This window comes from Sturnira hondurensis, unplaced genomic scaffold (assembly GCF_014824575.4).
Source record: "Sturnira hondurensis isolate 20B ecotype Veracruz unplaced genomic scaffold, ASM1482457v3 Scaffold0000880, whole genome shotgun sequence".
In the NCBI taxonomy this organism is placed as follows: Eukaryota; Metazoa; Chordata; class Mammalia; order Chiroptera; family Phyllostomidae; genus Sturnira; species Sturnira hondurensis.
In genome coordinates this window covers 12699267-12714725 of record NW_028073511.1, presented here as the reverse complement: position 1 = coordinate 12714725, position 15459 = coordinate 12699267, and the positions used below count along the sequence as shown (strand labels likewise).

General features: G+C 44.7%; 1 protein-coding gene across 2 annotated transcripts in view; it reads left to right on the top strand.

The window, feature by feature from the left end:
- CILK1 (ciliogenesis associated kinase 1) overlaps positions 1-15459 on the top strand; it is a 51234-nt gene that overhangs the window by 18328 nt on the left and 17447 nt on the right. For both annotated transcript variants that reach the window (XM_037054930.1, XM_037054940.1), the window contains 3 exons: positions 3191-3245; positions 7853-7974; positions 8907-8986. In XM_037054930.1, the coding sequence (XP_036910825.1) occupies positions 3191-3245; positions 7853-7974; positions 8907-8986 (257 nt within the window). The remainder of the gene's footprint in view (positions 1-3190; positions 3246-7852; positions 7975-8906; positions 8987-15459) is intronic.

The following is a 15459-nucleotide window of genomic DNA, read 5'->3' as shown; positions in this document are numbered from 1 at the left end:
ACCGACGGCCGTGGGTTCGGTGCTCATCCACTCTGGGATGGTCATGTTGGGGGTCTTAAACACGTTGCTACTTAGCATATAGCACTAGTACTTTTTCAGTGTGTTCGAGAGTACTTTCACAGTGCTCTTGTGAGCTAGTAACAAGCAGGTTAATACATATTATTTCATAGGAAAGGAAACTGAAACTGAGAAACTAAGTGACTAATTTGAATCATTTACACATGTGGTGGTCCACTGAGTACTGTCTTGTTCCCTCAGCCCACTTGCCCTTTGCAGTCTGAGTTCAGACTCATTGTATTAGTAAGCTTGACTCCGAGAATTAGTAGTTTGAGATAACTACCTCAGTTTCAGTGGGTCAGGAGTCTGGGCACGGATTAGCTGAATTCTCTGCTTGAGGATCTCTAGTGGGGCTGCAGTCAAGGTGTTGGATGGCACTGGGGTTTCTTCGAAACCTGGATCGGGGCAGGATCTACTTCCAAGCTCCCTCACGGGATTATGGGCAGCATTCAGTACCTGCTGCGTTGTCGGACTGAGGGCCTCAGTTCCCACCGGTTGGCTGTTGGCTGGAGGCAACTTACTTCATCAAGACATGGGAGCCAAGAAGGCAAGGAGAGTCTTCTACCAAAGTAGAAGCCACATCTTTTTGTTTCTTTCAAACTAAGCACAGAAATGGTATCCTTTCTAATTGTAGTGTTCTGTTGGTTAGAAGCAAGTCATCAAAGGAGCGTGGTTTATATCAGGTGTGAACATGAGGAGATGGGGGTCTTTGGAGTGTGTCTGCCACACCCACTCACATCCAGGTGCTTTCTCAGCATCTCCGTTTGGATGTTCTAGGCACTTCAGATTCATCATATCTAAGCAGAACTTACAATCCAACATGTTCTGCTTCGGCTCCCAGCCTGTTTCTTCTTCATATTCCATCTTGACAAATGACACTACCATCCCCGCAGAAGCTGGGAGTCCTCCTGACTTCTCTTCATTTGCTGGTCCACTAGTCCAGTCAGTTCTAACTACTAACTCTCTGTCGGACCCACCTGCCTCTCTACACTCCACTACTAACCTCCCTTTCGACCTGTGATCATTTGCCACCTTTGCTACTGGAATAATTTCCTCTGTAGGGTTTTCTACTCTTCCGTTCTTAGCCCGATCTAGTCCAGTCAGAAGAGACTATTTTAAACACATGAATTGAATGATCTAAAACCATTTGTGCTGAATATTCTTTGTGTTCCTGCTGCCCCATCATGTCTTGCGACGCCAGTGTGCTCTGGTGTGCAGTTTCACGCCCGGCACCAGCATTCCTCCACAAGTACATGCAGGACCCTGCCCACCAGCGTGCCTTCTACACAGTGTCTGGGGAGGTCCCCAGCCAGCCCGAGGCCCACTTGCCCACCTTGGTATCAGCTCAGCGAGGCACCTTTAATGGATTTCCTACCTCTGCTCCCAGTTTCCCTGCTCCTTCCCCTGGCTTCCTGGAATCACCTCCCAAATAAACTCCCTGCACCTGAGTGAGTCCTTGCCTCAGGCTCTGCTTTCTGGGGAACTCAAACTAAGGCAGCTTTCGGTGTCTTCCTGTCGGTTTTAGGATCAAGCCCCCGGTTTTTAGCGTGACTTACAAATAGTTGCCTCGTTCAGCCCCTGCCTGTTTTCTTCAGCCGTATCTCCTATCACGACCCATTGCCTACTTTGTTCTGGCCACTCTGGCCTTTTAGCTTTCTGGACTCAGCAGCACAGATCTGCCCCAAACCTTCACATGATATTTCCCCTCCCATGCCTCCTACTGGACTAAATTCTACTCATCCATCAGGTTTTGGTTGAAATATTACTTCCCTAGGGGAATGGTCCTGCTACCCTAGACGAGGTTAGGTCGCCTTGAGACCCCCTCTCACAATGCCCTGTGCCTTTTCTTCATAGCACTTAGTACAGAAATGATTAATTACCTGCCTTCCTGCTACAGTGTCAGTTCCATGAGGGACGTCTCTCTCGTCCTTGCATCCCCAGTGCCTGACAAAGGCCCTGCCGCATAGGAGGGGCTAAGTAATTATTTGGGGCATGAATAAAGGGATCGGTCACTCAACCAGGAGACAATGTGACATCTGTGGCAGAGTGTCAGAGTGATGTGGAGAGATGAACGTTTGTCTGTGATTAGCCAACAGTGAGATCCTGGGAGAATTGTGTCGCTTCTCCCTGTCTTCGTTGCCTCGCCTGCCCCACCTATTCCACAGGGCAGCTGTGAGATTCAAACAAGACAGTGTGCTTCAAGTGTGATGAACGATAGAGCCTTGAAACCTGGGTTTCTGGTTAGCTAACAGGCTTCTCTTCCTCACTGCAGGCTCCATAGCAGGGTTGGCAAACGTGTTCTGTAAAGAGCCAGACAGTAAATATTTCGGGCTTTGCAGGCCATATGGTCCCCGTCGCAACTCAGCTCTGCTGCTGCAGGGTGAAGGCAGTCACAGACCACACAGAAATGAATGAGTGCGGTTGTAGTCCCATAAAACGTCATTTGTGGAAACTGCCATTTGAATTTCAGACAATTTTCACATGCCACAAAATATTGTCCTTCTATTGATTTTTTAATCCCAACTATTTAAAAATGTAAATGCCATCTTAGCTCATGGACTGTAGAAAAACAGATGGTGTAGCGGAGTTGGCCCGTGGGACATGGTTGCCAACCCGGTACTGGCATGCCTAGAACTGTGTTGCTTAACCTGGTAGCAAGTAACCATGTGTGGCCTTTAAATGTAAATTGAGTTAAAATTCAGTTCTTGTGTTTCACTAGCCACATTCCAAGTGCTTGGTAGCCACTTGTGTCTAGTGGTCACCGTGCTGGACAGATGAAACATTTCCAGCACAACAGAAAGGTCTGTGGGACAGCTCTGGTCTAAATAAAACAAGAATCAAGGACTCCCTCCCAGGCAAGGTTAGCCTGTCAGTGACAGAGCAAGAGTGCAGGCCAGGCCTCTTTGGGCTGCCCTGCACTGCCTCTGCTGGGGAATTTGGGGGTGCAGGATTGATTGCGCTGCCAGATTTTTAAATGAATGCTATTTTGGATAGTATAATATTTGATGGAAATCAAAACCAATTTTAAACACTATTCATTAGGTTCAGAACGAAAACTTTTTTTTTTTTTCAAAATAAAGGTTAATCTGTGACTGGGAGTAAGCATGCCGTTTGTTTCTTTCTTCTCTTTTAGAATGAAAAGAAAGTTTTATTCCTGGGAGGAATGCATGAATCTTCGGGAGGTTAAGGTATTTATACAGTGTGGAGTGATTTATGTATAGTCCATTAAAATAGTGTTATACATGCTTAGACTTATTGTTGGTACAGTCATTCTGTTTGAATCGTTTCAGTGATGCAAAAGAAAGGGGGAAATGATAACACTAATGTTTTTGGTGAATATATTTATATTAAATCTTGGTATGTTACTATTAAGTAAATCACAGATTTGTTCAGATTTCAGTAGTTTCCTACTAATGTTTTTTCATTCAAATTGTGGCAAAATACAAATAAGATAATATTTACCATCTTAGCAATTTTGAAGTGTATATTCCTACTGTTTTACAGCCATTACCACCGTCTATCTCTAGAACTCTTTTCTTCTTGCAAAACTGAAACGCTGCACCCATTAAGCAGTAACTCCCCACGACCCCTCCCCCAGCCCCCGGCAACCACCATTCTACAAGTGAAATCACACAGTGCAGGCCAACCTCGTTTTATTGTGTTTCCCGGGTGTGGCATTTTGTACAAATTGAAGGCGAAACCAAAATCCTCCAACTCACTTTATTGCAGTACTTGCTCATTGAGGTGGTTTAGAAACTAACCCACAGTATCTCCGAGGAATGCGCATGCTTATCTTTTTGTGAGTGGCTTATTGCACAGCATGGATGAAGCTCAAGGTTCATCCATTGTAGCATATGTTAGGATTTCCTTCTTGTGTAAGGCTAAATCATATTTCATTGTATGGACAAAGCACGTTTGGCTTATCCATTCATCCACTGCTGGACACTTGGGTTGCTCTCACCTTTTGGCTGTGTTGTACCTCCCCATTTCTTTACACTTCCTTCCCACTGGCTCCTTCTCTTCAATCTGTAAATGCGCCTGCCATTCTCTGTCATCAGCCTCAGCGCCCTCTCTCCCCTTGAGCTTCCACCCCTTTCCTTGCCTTCCAAACCACCCCTTTTGCCACTGTTGCCCACCTACCACTGACTTTCCACTGATGTGAGTCAGGCATCTTTCTGAGACACCATGGAAGCCGCTCCCTTTAAGCCAGCGGTTAGCAAGTCCAGGGCCATTTTCTCAGGTACTTTCTTGCCTGCAGTGCTGGGTGCTGTTGACCGCTTCTTCCTCTTTTCTCCCAGGGCTGTGTGACTCTGCTTTTGCTTAGCTGTCCTACCTTTTTCTTGCCTTTCACCAGTTCTTCTATGGCCCATCCCTTAAATATCAGTGATTTCTTCCATTCTGGTCTTAGCAATTTTCCTTTGCTCTGATTCTACTCCTGAGTAATGTCTCATCAAATCTCTTATCATACGTGTTAGACCAGGGATCAACAAATGGCCCACATTCTTGTTTTATAAGTAAAATTATGCTGGAACACAGCCATGTCCATTTGTTTGCATATTGTTTATGGCTGATTTCGTGCTATAATGGCAAAGCCGAGTGGTTGTGGCAGACCTGGAAAGCCTGCAGTATTTACTGTCTGTCCTTTTGGAGAAAAGTTTTCCTGCCCCTGCTTCAGGCCCCTATATCCAACTGCTTAGTGCATCTCAGTACCTGAATTTTCTAGAATGTCTGCATCCCTCAGCACTCCTATTTTCTCCCCCTTCTGTCAAATTTCATTTACTCAGAAACCCCAGCTCCTTCAGGTGGCCTGTGCAGACCCACTCTCCACACGTCTCCTCCATCCTGTGTGCTGCTGCCAGAATGACTTCCATGACATTCAGCTGCTCATGCACTATCTTCCGTTTACTGAGAAACTCTTTTGGGCCAGGAAGTGCCGTAGGTGCCCTGCACACACTGTCTTTTTCATCCCCGCAACTACCTGATGTGGAAAGTGTTAGTATCTTGAGTTTGCCCATGAGAACAGCTGAGGCCCAGGCTCAGTAACTTGCTTGAGGTAAACACAGCTTTAAGCCATGCAGTTTGGTTTTGAACCCAGGTTCATCGGAAGGCTTCAGTGGGTACCCACCTGGCATCCAGAGAGTGTCTTTCGGGCCCTCTTTTCCAGTTAGAGTCTTCCAGATGATCTTCCTTTAGAACCTAACGGGGGCGATTCTTATTCCTCAGACACAGACAACACACTCCACCCCCACACCCTTACCTGTGAGGGCTCCCCTCCGGACACACCCTTTCCCTCCCACTGCGTTGTCTAGGTCTTGCTGTTTCTTAGCGGTACTCCCTGACTGCTCAGGGTTTGATAATTCCTCCTTCTTGAAACGTCTCTGATGTTCCTTGTCTCTCATTTCTTTGACCCTTAAGATGATCTTTATTTTGTCACGTGTATTGTGTCCTTTCTTCTAAATTGGGTTGTTTGCCTCTGAAGGGCAGGCACTGTGTCTTATGCCCAGGGTATCCCCGGGGCTCGGAACATTGTACAGCAGGTCCTCAAATAATGTCCTTTCATCCCATGTCCTTTTGTTGTAGCATGGATGAGAAGCCATAGGAACTTAACTTGTGTTTCTATCAATGACCCTGTGATAAAATTGGTTTCACTGTACATTGTTGCATTGCAGTTCCAAGAACCTATCGATGACGTTAAGTGAGTACTTTCTGCGGTCGTGTTAATAGTCGAGAATGTTCATGCACCCAGGGAACAGTCCCTACTCAGACCGCTGCCCCAGGTTTAAGTTGCTGCGTCTGCTTCTCTGCGCTGGTGCAGCTTCCTCCTGCACGGGACAGGAAGCTGTCCTGCTTCCTCCTCTCCTTTGTAAGCCTCTCCTGAGCCAGAATCAGATGCCTTCTTTCTGGAGATGATATCTCTGTAAAATGAATCACACAGAGTCCTCCGCACAAAATTAGTTCTTTTTATACTAAACCAATACAGACTTTAACTCGCTCCTGAGCCTCGCTTAGAAACCAGAGCTGAGAGCCACTCTCAGACTCGGGCCAGCAACCCACGCCAGAGCGCGCTTCAGGCTGACGGCGGGAGGTGTCCTACTCCTTGCCCAGAGTTCTCTTCTGGAAAACTTTTAAAACTTCATTTTCCTCTGAACACACTTGCTGCTCGGCCACCGGATATCCCAGCCATTGCTTGGGGTACAGTTGAAGCAAACAGGCGGAAAAGATGGCCGCAGCCCACGAAAGTCCAGTGGATGCTACTTACAAGTTAAGCAATGTTTGTTTTTGCTACTCGTGGAGAACCAGGAATGCAACCAGCTCAAAGAAGTAATCAGCCCGGCCATTCTAGAAGGATCTGTCCTTTTGGCCAAGGCAGCTGAGTATTTCCTGCTGGAGAAGCATGTTGCCAGGGGCTTGTCTTTCAGGGAAGAGGCTCCAGAAAAGCCTTACTTTGTTCTCATTCACTGGCGACAGTCTTCTCTCTGCCCAGCTGCTTGAAATAACTTGATCATATTACACATTCCCAAGCTCTGATCCCTGGGGTACCACCTTCATACTGAGTGTCCTTCCAGAGCTGGATCGTAATGTTGACATTTTCATCTTCAGACATCATGTTTGTTTTATAAAAGGGATGTCCTTTTAAGGAAATTCAAACATAAAGAGGGCTTTACAATGTAGTATGGTTGGACTCACTTCTCTGTGAGGAAGAGCCTTTTTGAATTAGAGGGCTCGTCCCACTGGCCAGAGGGACCCTCTGAGGCTTCCTGGAAGGAGCCGGTCTATCAAATTCCAATCAGCTAGTGAGCAAACCAGTGGCCAGGCATCTCTGGTCATTATCCACAAACAGGACTGCTGTTCCCCAGCAACAGGACCAGTGAGGCAAGCAAAAAATAGTTTGCACGCGGCTGTGCGCACTCACGTGTATGTCCCTGCAGGAGGACAGCTGCATGTGTGCAAGGCTGGACAGTAAGGTCACTCGTCATTTTCTGAGTCACCCTCTTGCTCCTCGTGCCTGACTTTTATTGCCTCTGCTATTCTTGGGAGCAGATATCTGTCTCCCTTATCACTTCAGGGTCTTTTCAGTGAGATTTCCATTGCTCTTCCACAAGAACCCACGTTATAAGGAGCGTTGCGTGTCTCACGGACACTCGTGAGGCAGATGGGAGTTGACGGAATCAGGCTATTGGCTTCTCTTTGAACAATTTCTTGTTCATAATGTCTGCAGACTGTTAACTGGTGATTTTGTCCCAAAGTAGCCGCCTTTTTTCCGATACTGGCATATCCCCGAGATGTCGTGGGTTCCTTTCCAGGACACAGCAATACAGCAAGTTTTAATCTTTTTGCTGGTGGAGGGTCTTGCCTTCCATTTGTAAAAAATGCCACATCTGTGAAGCCCAATACAGCGAAGTGCAGTAAAACGAGGTGTGCCTGTGCTAGAACAAGCAAAGCCTCACCTGCCAACTGATTTCTGTCTCCGCCTCCCCGGTGGGAATTCTGTTAATCTGGATGGGATGCACTGAAGGTAGCCCTGGCCCATTGCCCGATGCTGATGGCAGCCAGAAATACTGGTTAAGGTCGAATTTACCTTCCAGTCAGTTCGTCAAGATAGCTGTCCCATGTAAAGTTAGTATTGATTTCATAGAAACACCGTTTATTAATTTGTTGTTAAAATATGACTTGTGGTATTTCTGTGGTTTTAGAATGAGGAGTTTCTTCCCAAGTATATCTACATGGGGTACTTTTCTTTTTCAACAACAGGTTTTTTTCCTCTAATGTTTTGTTTTTCTTCCTTGCTTTTTAGTCTTTAAAGAAACTCAACCATGCCAATATAGTAAAATTAAAAGAAGTTATCAGGGAAAATGATCATCTTTATTTTATCTTTGAGTACATGAAAGAAAATCTTTACCAGCTCATTAAAGAAAGGTACGGTTTGGCTTTCATGATCTTAGAGCTAAATATTGCCAAGTGGACGTGTTTTCTTTCTGCTTTTTCAGTCGTGTTGCTTAGGCTCTGCTGTTGAAAGCTGCCCATTAGGTGAGGGGCCCGACCCTCAGATGCCTAGCTTCATAGAAGCCAGTTTCAGTGAAGCTGTTTTCGTGTTCTAATGGGCTATTCTCCCTAAGAAGATACTGAACAGATATTCTGCAGTTCTCTCTTCCCACAAGGACATGCGGGCAGAGCAGCTATGAATCGGGGGTGCAGTAGCTTCATTCATTTCAAGACCTCCATCGGAAACGTCTGGTTTATTTCAGTTCCTTTCTCGCCACAGTGCTCAGGGGCCTGCGTGCTGGGTAGAGAAGACTAATAAAAAACCTACCTGCCGTGGCAGTTGTGAACTTTAAAAGTGCACTGTGTAGGACCTCTTGGACACATTTTCTTGGTGGCAAGTGGGAGCCATTCACAGCACCCCTCAGTGATTTGGGCCAGCGAATGTCATCCTCATTGTCCCTAACGGCAGGGAGCCGCATGGTTTGCCCACCAGGAGAAAGAAAATGTTACTGCCGACTATGCGTCATAAAGCCTCAAGTGTTCCCTATTAAATGTTTTTAAGTTTTACCTTCTATTATGGAGAGAGGAGATTTTTATATGCTACATTAGAATTGTATTGAGGGGATTTACTATAAAATACTTCATCACTGCTTCTTTCTAACGTAACTCAATATATTTGGGGTATGTCAGGGAGTTTTCTTGTGTGGCTATATGGTTGTTTTTCTTTGTTCTTTATTATCAAAGGATCTGCTCAAATTAGTACGTAGGCTAATATTTTCGTATAAGTTCTAACTATATAACCAAGAACGAATCCCATTTTCATTTGTAAATCTAGATTTGTGACTCTTTTCCTCTGCTCCATACAGGAATAAGTTGTTTCCTGAGTCTGCTATAAGGAATATCATGTATCAGATATTGCAAGGACTTGCATTTATTCACAAACACGGTAGGTGATTTGGATTATTGTTCTTGTGGATGCAGTGAATTGTTGTCCTCAGGTAGATGTAGGTGGGAAGCTTTGCTGTCTTTTGTCATTGATTCCCAGTAAAGGCTGAAGAATCGAGAGGCCGACAATGGATTTTGGAATATGTTGTCTTCCATTACTGGGTTTCTGAGTATTCCTCATTATTTATCACGTCTGTGCATTCTTGTTCTTTAGGCTTTAGCATTAAGCTTATTAGTTATAGATCTAAAATTATTCCTGATCATTAACTGGTATGTTAATGAGAAACCTAAGATTAGGATTTAGAGAAGTATCACATACTATGTTCAACTTAGTAACTAACATGGATTTACTGCAGCTTCTCATTTTCCTAATGTATTTATATATCAGTTTACTCAAAAGGGCTCAAAAATAGTCTAACACAGGAAAGTAAAATGGTTAAAAATTAGAAAAGAAAGAAAAGGGCACAGGCAAAACAAGTTATAGATATAGCCAGGGGTGGGTTTGTGCTGATATGCCACAAAATGCATATCAGCATGTTGTATTTAAGTCAAAGAAGCAGCTATGGATTTGATGCTGAGCTTGCTTTCTGATAACGCAAAATGTGAAACATGACCAATTACAAGCAACACAGTTTCCCCAAAGTAAAAACAGGCCAGCTGCCCAAGAGAAGCAGAGCTATTCCTGGTACCGAGACAAAAGAGGTTCTCTTATGTGTGCCCTTGTCAAGGGGACTTCATGGTAAACTTAGTGATGGGTTACATGGGGAAATTTCATGTCATGTCCCTCAGTATAGGACAATTGTATCACCTGATCAGAGAAGACAGTTCCATTATACTGGGATTATAGGCCCAGTATAATCCCCTATAGGTGTGGTCCGCCCAGTCCAAGGGAAGATTTAGAGTTCCTAGAACAGCAATTTTCAACCTTTCTATCTCATGGCATGCATGAACTACACCAAACACCGTATTTTTCCCAATCTAACCAAAAATAGGTGTTATTTTGATTTATTTACACCAGACGGCTATTACTGTGTTGGCTGTTGTCATTTTTTATTTGACAATCTGACAACCCAAGAGAAAAAAGTCAGTGCCCCTGACTAAATAGTCAGGTATTGTGTGTTTTACAAATTCTTGCAGCACACTGGTTGAAAATCGCTGATCTTGAGGAATGGATGTCCCCATACTCTTCAGGAAATCCTCTGATACTGTTGCCCTTCTTAGCTGAGCTTTTGAAAGAGATTGATTAGCAATGGGTTTGAGGTTATAGTTTCCAGCAGGTATCTGGGGCATTACTAGTCTTTGTTATTAACTGGACACAGACCCACCTGTGGTTGGATGGATACCTTCTGGTGAGCACAGAGCCATGGGAGGGATGTGTTCATCAGTAGAGCCCAGAGGCCCCTCAGGAGGTGACTTGAGGTTACTTTAATACATAGACAGGTGGGCAAAATGGCTGATCTTGCACAGACAGAAACCATTCACTCCCAATCTAAGGATATCATTGCCATCCATCACAAATACTACACCAACAGTGAGTTTTATTACCCAAAAAGGAAGCTGGGTGGAAACACTTTGATCATACAGTCAGTTCAGATTTGACACAAATTGGTAGTGAGTAGAAAAAAACATTCTGCCACAGTATGAATGGGTCACAGTCCATCTGGGGTGGTTCTTCAGCCCTTAAGTGTCCTCTCACAGTTAGAGACTAAATGAAATGCAAACCACAGACAGAAGCTATCTGTGCAAGTTCTTGTCAGCCTCAGGCACATGCTGAATAATCATCGAGTAATTGCAAGACTGAGTCAACATGTAAACCAACTCGAGGACAGAGTTTTTAGTAAAGATATGTCTGCTTCTGCTGAGATTGATCAAGCTGGTACTTTAGCCCATAGTCACCAGAATTCACAAGGGATGGCATGAATTTGCAAAACATGAAAAACTTATAGTAAGACATCAGGGACAAACAGGGGCTGAGAAGAGTCACTTATTAGATGTAAGAGTCCAGGAAAAAGAAATGACAAGAAATCAAAGAAATTCTCAAAAGAGAAAGGTCAACCAGAATGTTTTCTTTGTGGACCAGTCATAGCATCTCAGTTGCTGGGGCTGTTTTGCTCAGTGATACCAACTGAGCAGGAGACCTGAAACAAAGTTGACATTCTTTGGCTTTTTCTTCTTGTGTTTTTTGCTGCTTTTATGTGGCTCAGATATTTGTTGCCAGAAAGAACATGTAGCCTTTTATCCAGGTCTCTACCTAGCTTATCTAATGAATACACACATGTGCCCTCATACATGTGCATACATATCTCCATGCACACAAACCATCATGTACATGTATCTACAGAAATACTCCCCCTAACACATCCACACACAAATGTACATGTATGTGTGCACACAATATGTATATATTTACATCCAATAATTTAGCTTCCATACACTATTGTTTCAAATCGGCCCTTTGGAACTCTGCACTGTTAGTTTCCCTTATGTGTCGTAGATGGATAGTATATTGGAAGCTCAGTTTATTGAGAATGCCTGACCATCTGTACTTCTATAACCCCAGCTGCTAAGTATCCAGTTCTTATCGTAACTTAATAACATTTCATCTGTTACTTTATTTCCATGCCAATTTCTCAGGTAGAAAGGAAAGGTGGTATCTTTTCCTTTTAAAGAGGTTTAGAGAGGTTTAAAGTGCTCTCAACAGCTCCACTGTAATAAAGTGGTAGATCAGAGATTAGCTCAGATACCTGTGCCCATTAACCATGCTTTACTAGAAAAACCTGTCCGCAAAGAAACAAGAGAGTAAGAGGTTAAGAAAATAGTGATGATAACTGTAGGTTGATACTAATTTTGTAGGTCCTACCTCATTTTTGTTGATAAATGATTTTTGGCAACTTTTTAATAGTTTTTATATAGTATTAACTTTGGTTAACTGCACATGGAACTCCATCTTATTTCTTTCCTCTGGTAATGGTAAAACAATAATAATAATAACGTAAAGCACTTCACAGATCTCTCTGGCGATTTTCAGGCTCTGCTCTGGTAGCTCGCTCTCACTGTGCGGAGGCGCGTTCTGCCCCCGGGGAGGACACTCCTGTGGGAGGGGAGAGCAGCCCTGCAGGCCGTTGCTATGGCCGTAGTTCCTGTCACTGAGTACTTTCCCCACACGGGGAATGAAAGCACGATTCTGCTTGGGGCCGACTGAGCAATGCCAAAGCATATGTACTTTACAGAAATTAAATAATTAATGCACACTGTGTTTCAGCCTTAACCTGCCCTTACAAATATTCAGGTCATGCTTATCCATGCAGGCAGTCAGAAATGAATTAGGTGGCTTGGAGAACAGTGTTTTGCCCCAGGAAGTAGTTCTCTGCTTCTGTGCTTCACCACTGTCTTCCTGTGCATGACCTGGAGTTGCCCTTGGCCTTTCTGTGCATGGCTGTCCTCGTGGCCTTCTTTATAAGAAACATTGTGTAGGGTTAAATTTAGTAAAGTTTTAACTAATTTTCTAATTTAGTAAATTTATAACTGTGAAATTATAACTTCCATCACAGAAAGGTATGCTATGTAAATTCACAGTGTTCGTATCAGGTGCATCAGTAACAGAATGTGGCAGAGGGGAAAAGCCGCCTTTGTGGCTGATGGTTTCCTTGCCCCAGGGTTCATAATGAAGAGTAAGCATAACACATTTTCGGCCAGGATGAAAGAGAAAATCCCTTTGTTATTCAGCTGGCATGGGGTACCCTGAAATTAAATGGAAGGGCTGTTCCTGAATTATGAAAGCCAGACACTTTTGAACAGGAAAGTTCTTATCTTAATAGCACTTTGCTGTTGTGTGATGTCTGAATGACCCAGCTGTACAGGTTTGCACTGTGAATCAGAGGACAGAGGAGGAAGTGGACTCTTGCTACAGATCCAGTGCACACACCCGCAGAATGTGGACCTAGCCCGGAGTCAGTTTAGAGCTTAGTGCCACCTCCTCTCAGGTCATGGGATACATCACTAGCCCCATGAACCTTGACTCTTATCTGCAGACGTGGAGCTGTGTCTGCCTCTGCCCTTTACCGGGTTGTTGGGAAGAGAACACGAGAGGATTCATACTACTGATAACAGCAAGCTCTTGCGAGGTGCCGATGTGCTAAGCGCTTCTCTAAGAGCTTCGCAGATATTAACACATCGAATCCTGCATAACAAACCCATGAGATAGACGCCTTTATTTCCCCATTTTACAGATGGGGGGAGTGAGGCCAAGAGGTTAAGTGATTTGCCAGCCACTGAACAGAATTGGGATTTGAAATTGGCCAATCTGATTGGTCTGCACATTTAACCACCATACAGTATGGCCTCTCATATAGAAATAGCCATGTTTTATTAAAATAGTGATGAAAAGTAAATGTACATGACATGAGGTTCTTATATGTTTAATTATCAAGGAATAGAGCTCACTATTCAGTAATGAAGAGAGCAGAGGGCTGCATCCTGCAGAGACACTCGTGAATGTTCCTAGTTGTAGAGGCCTATGACAGTGCAACATACAACATATGTCAATGACAGATACAGTTGTCACCAGCCAGTTTTAGAGTCTGTTTGCAGTTCATCTTTTTCCTGGCCATTTTCCCTCTGATTGTTTATTTGGGGCCTGAAGTATGATCCATAGAAAAGAAAGCTGCTTCGAGGGACATATGGGAACCAGAATCTTCTTTCTCCTTATTTCATTAGTGCACATGTCCTTTTGGAAGTAGAATTAAAGACGAGGGAGCAGTGAGGGAAAGTCTGGCTGATGGGAGGAGATGCTCTGTGTTTCCGGGAGCACAACCCAGGGTGGAAGCAAGGACAAGGTCTGCAGTGCAAGGATAGTTGTGACTTCCAGTCAGGGTGGCAGCACAGGTCAACGCGGCTCGCCTCCTCACACAACCACATCTAAATTACAACTAAAATATACAACCATCACTGAGAATTGTCAGAAATCAAGTTGAATGGAAGTCTGACAACTACAGAATTAAAGAAACCACATCCATCCAGACTGGTAGCCGGGGCGGAGACAGGGAACGGGCTGGTCCCACGTCTACGTGTGTTGGATAAAATTTCAGAGGGGACGTTTTGGGAATGAGGAGTCCCAGCCCCACAGCAGGGCTCCTAGCCAGGGTTCCAGTGCAAGGAAAATAAGTCCCCATAACTTATGGCTGCACAAACCAGCGAGGGTAGAGTCCCAAGCATTTCCCTTTAAGGAACCCACACAGGGACTCACTACCCAGACTCAGTCCCTCTGAGCTCCAGCACCAGAGTAGCAGCTTGAAAGACACCAGTGGCGTACAGGGAGGAAATGAAGTATCTGGCATCCAGACGAGAGCTGGAGGCAGCTTGTGCCCAGACAGAAAGGCCAGCAGAGGCCATGGTCCCTTTGTGAACTCTCCCTTCACAGAGCCACAGAGCCACAGAGCCACAGTGCTGGCAGGTGGGTGCCATATGTGAGTCTCTATTGACCTGGCTAACACTGATTGCCTGGCCCTGGAGATCCCCAAAGACCCCATCCCATCCAATTTATGGGCCCACCCAAACTGCTTTTCCATATGAATCTTCGGTCTTGGCTGACTTCACAACTTCCTAAATCCTATCAAATAAGCAACAGCCAGCCTCAGTGAGCCCCAGACCCTGCACTAGCAATAACCAGCCTAGATTCACAGCTTGGCACTGCCTGGGATTCTCCAAACCCAGCACAAGTAGCAGCCATCTCAGACTGCTTTATAGCTCAGGCAGGGTGGCCCTGGGCAAAACAGAGGTGGGGTGACTTTGGTCAGCACCACCCAGAAAACCCTAGAGCCTGTGCACCCAGTGGACAGTTATAGAGCACATTGGAACACCACCACCCTGCCCTGTACGGCTGATCATCCACAGAGGGCAGAGGTTGGTGGTCAATGGTCACAGCCAGTCCCTGCACCTGACTGGCCTGGGTAAATCCCTCTCATTGACCTGCCAACAGCAGTAAAGTATCAACTACAAGAGGAGGGTGTACTCTGCCCACGTGAGGGACACACCTGATTTCTCAAAAGAAACATTGCAGACTAGAAGCTACTAGCAGGAAATACTGAAAGTCAGAAAAGCAGGGCCCTACAGCCAAGATTGCTTTGTCCAGCAAAGATATTTAGGATCAAAGGGCAGGTAAAGAGCTTCCAGACAAGAAAAACTAAAGGAATTCATCATCACCAAACTATTATTATATGAAATGTTAAAGGGACTTATCTTTAAAAAAAGATTGAAACTATGAACAATAACGTGGCAATAAATACCTATCTATCAACAATTCAATCTGAAAAACTAAGCAAACAAGAATGGAGACATAATCATGGATCCAGAGATTGTTTTGATGGTTGCCAGATGGGAGAGGGGTGGGGGAGAGTGGGGGAATGGATGAAGAGGTGAGGGGATTAAGAAGTACAATAGGCAGTTACAGAGTAGCCATGGGGATGTAAAGTGCAG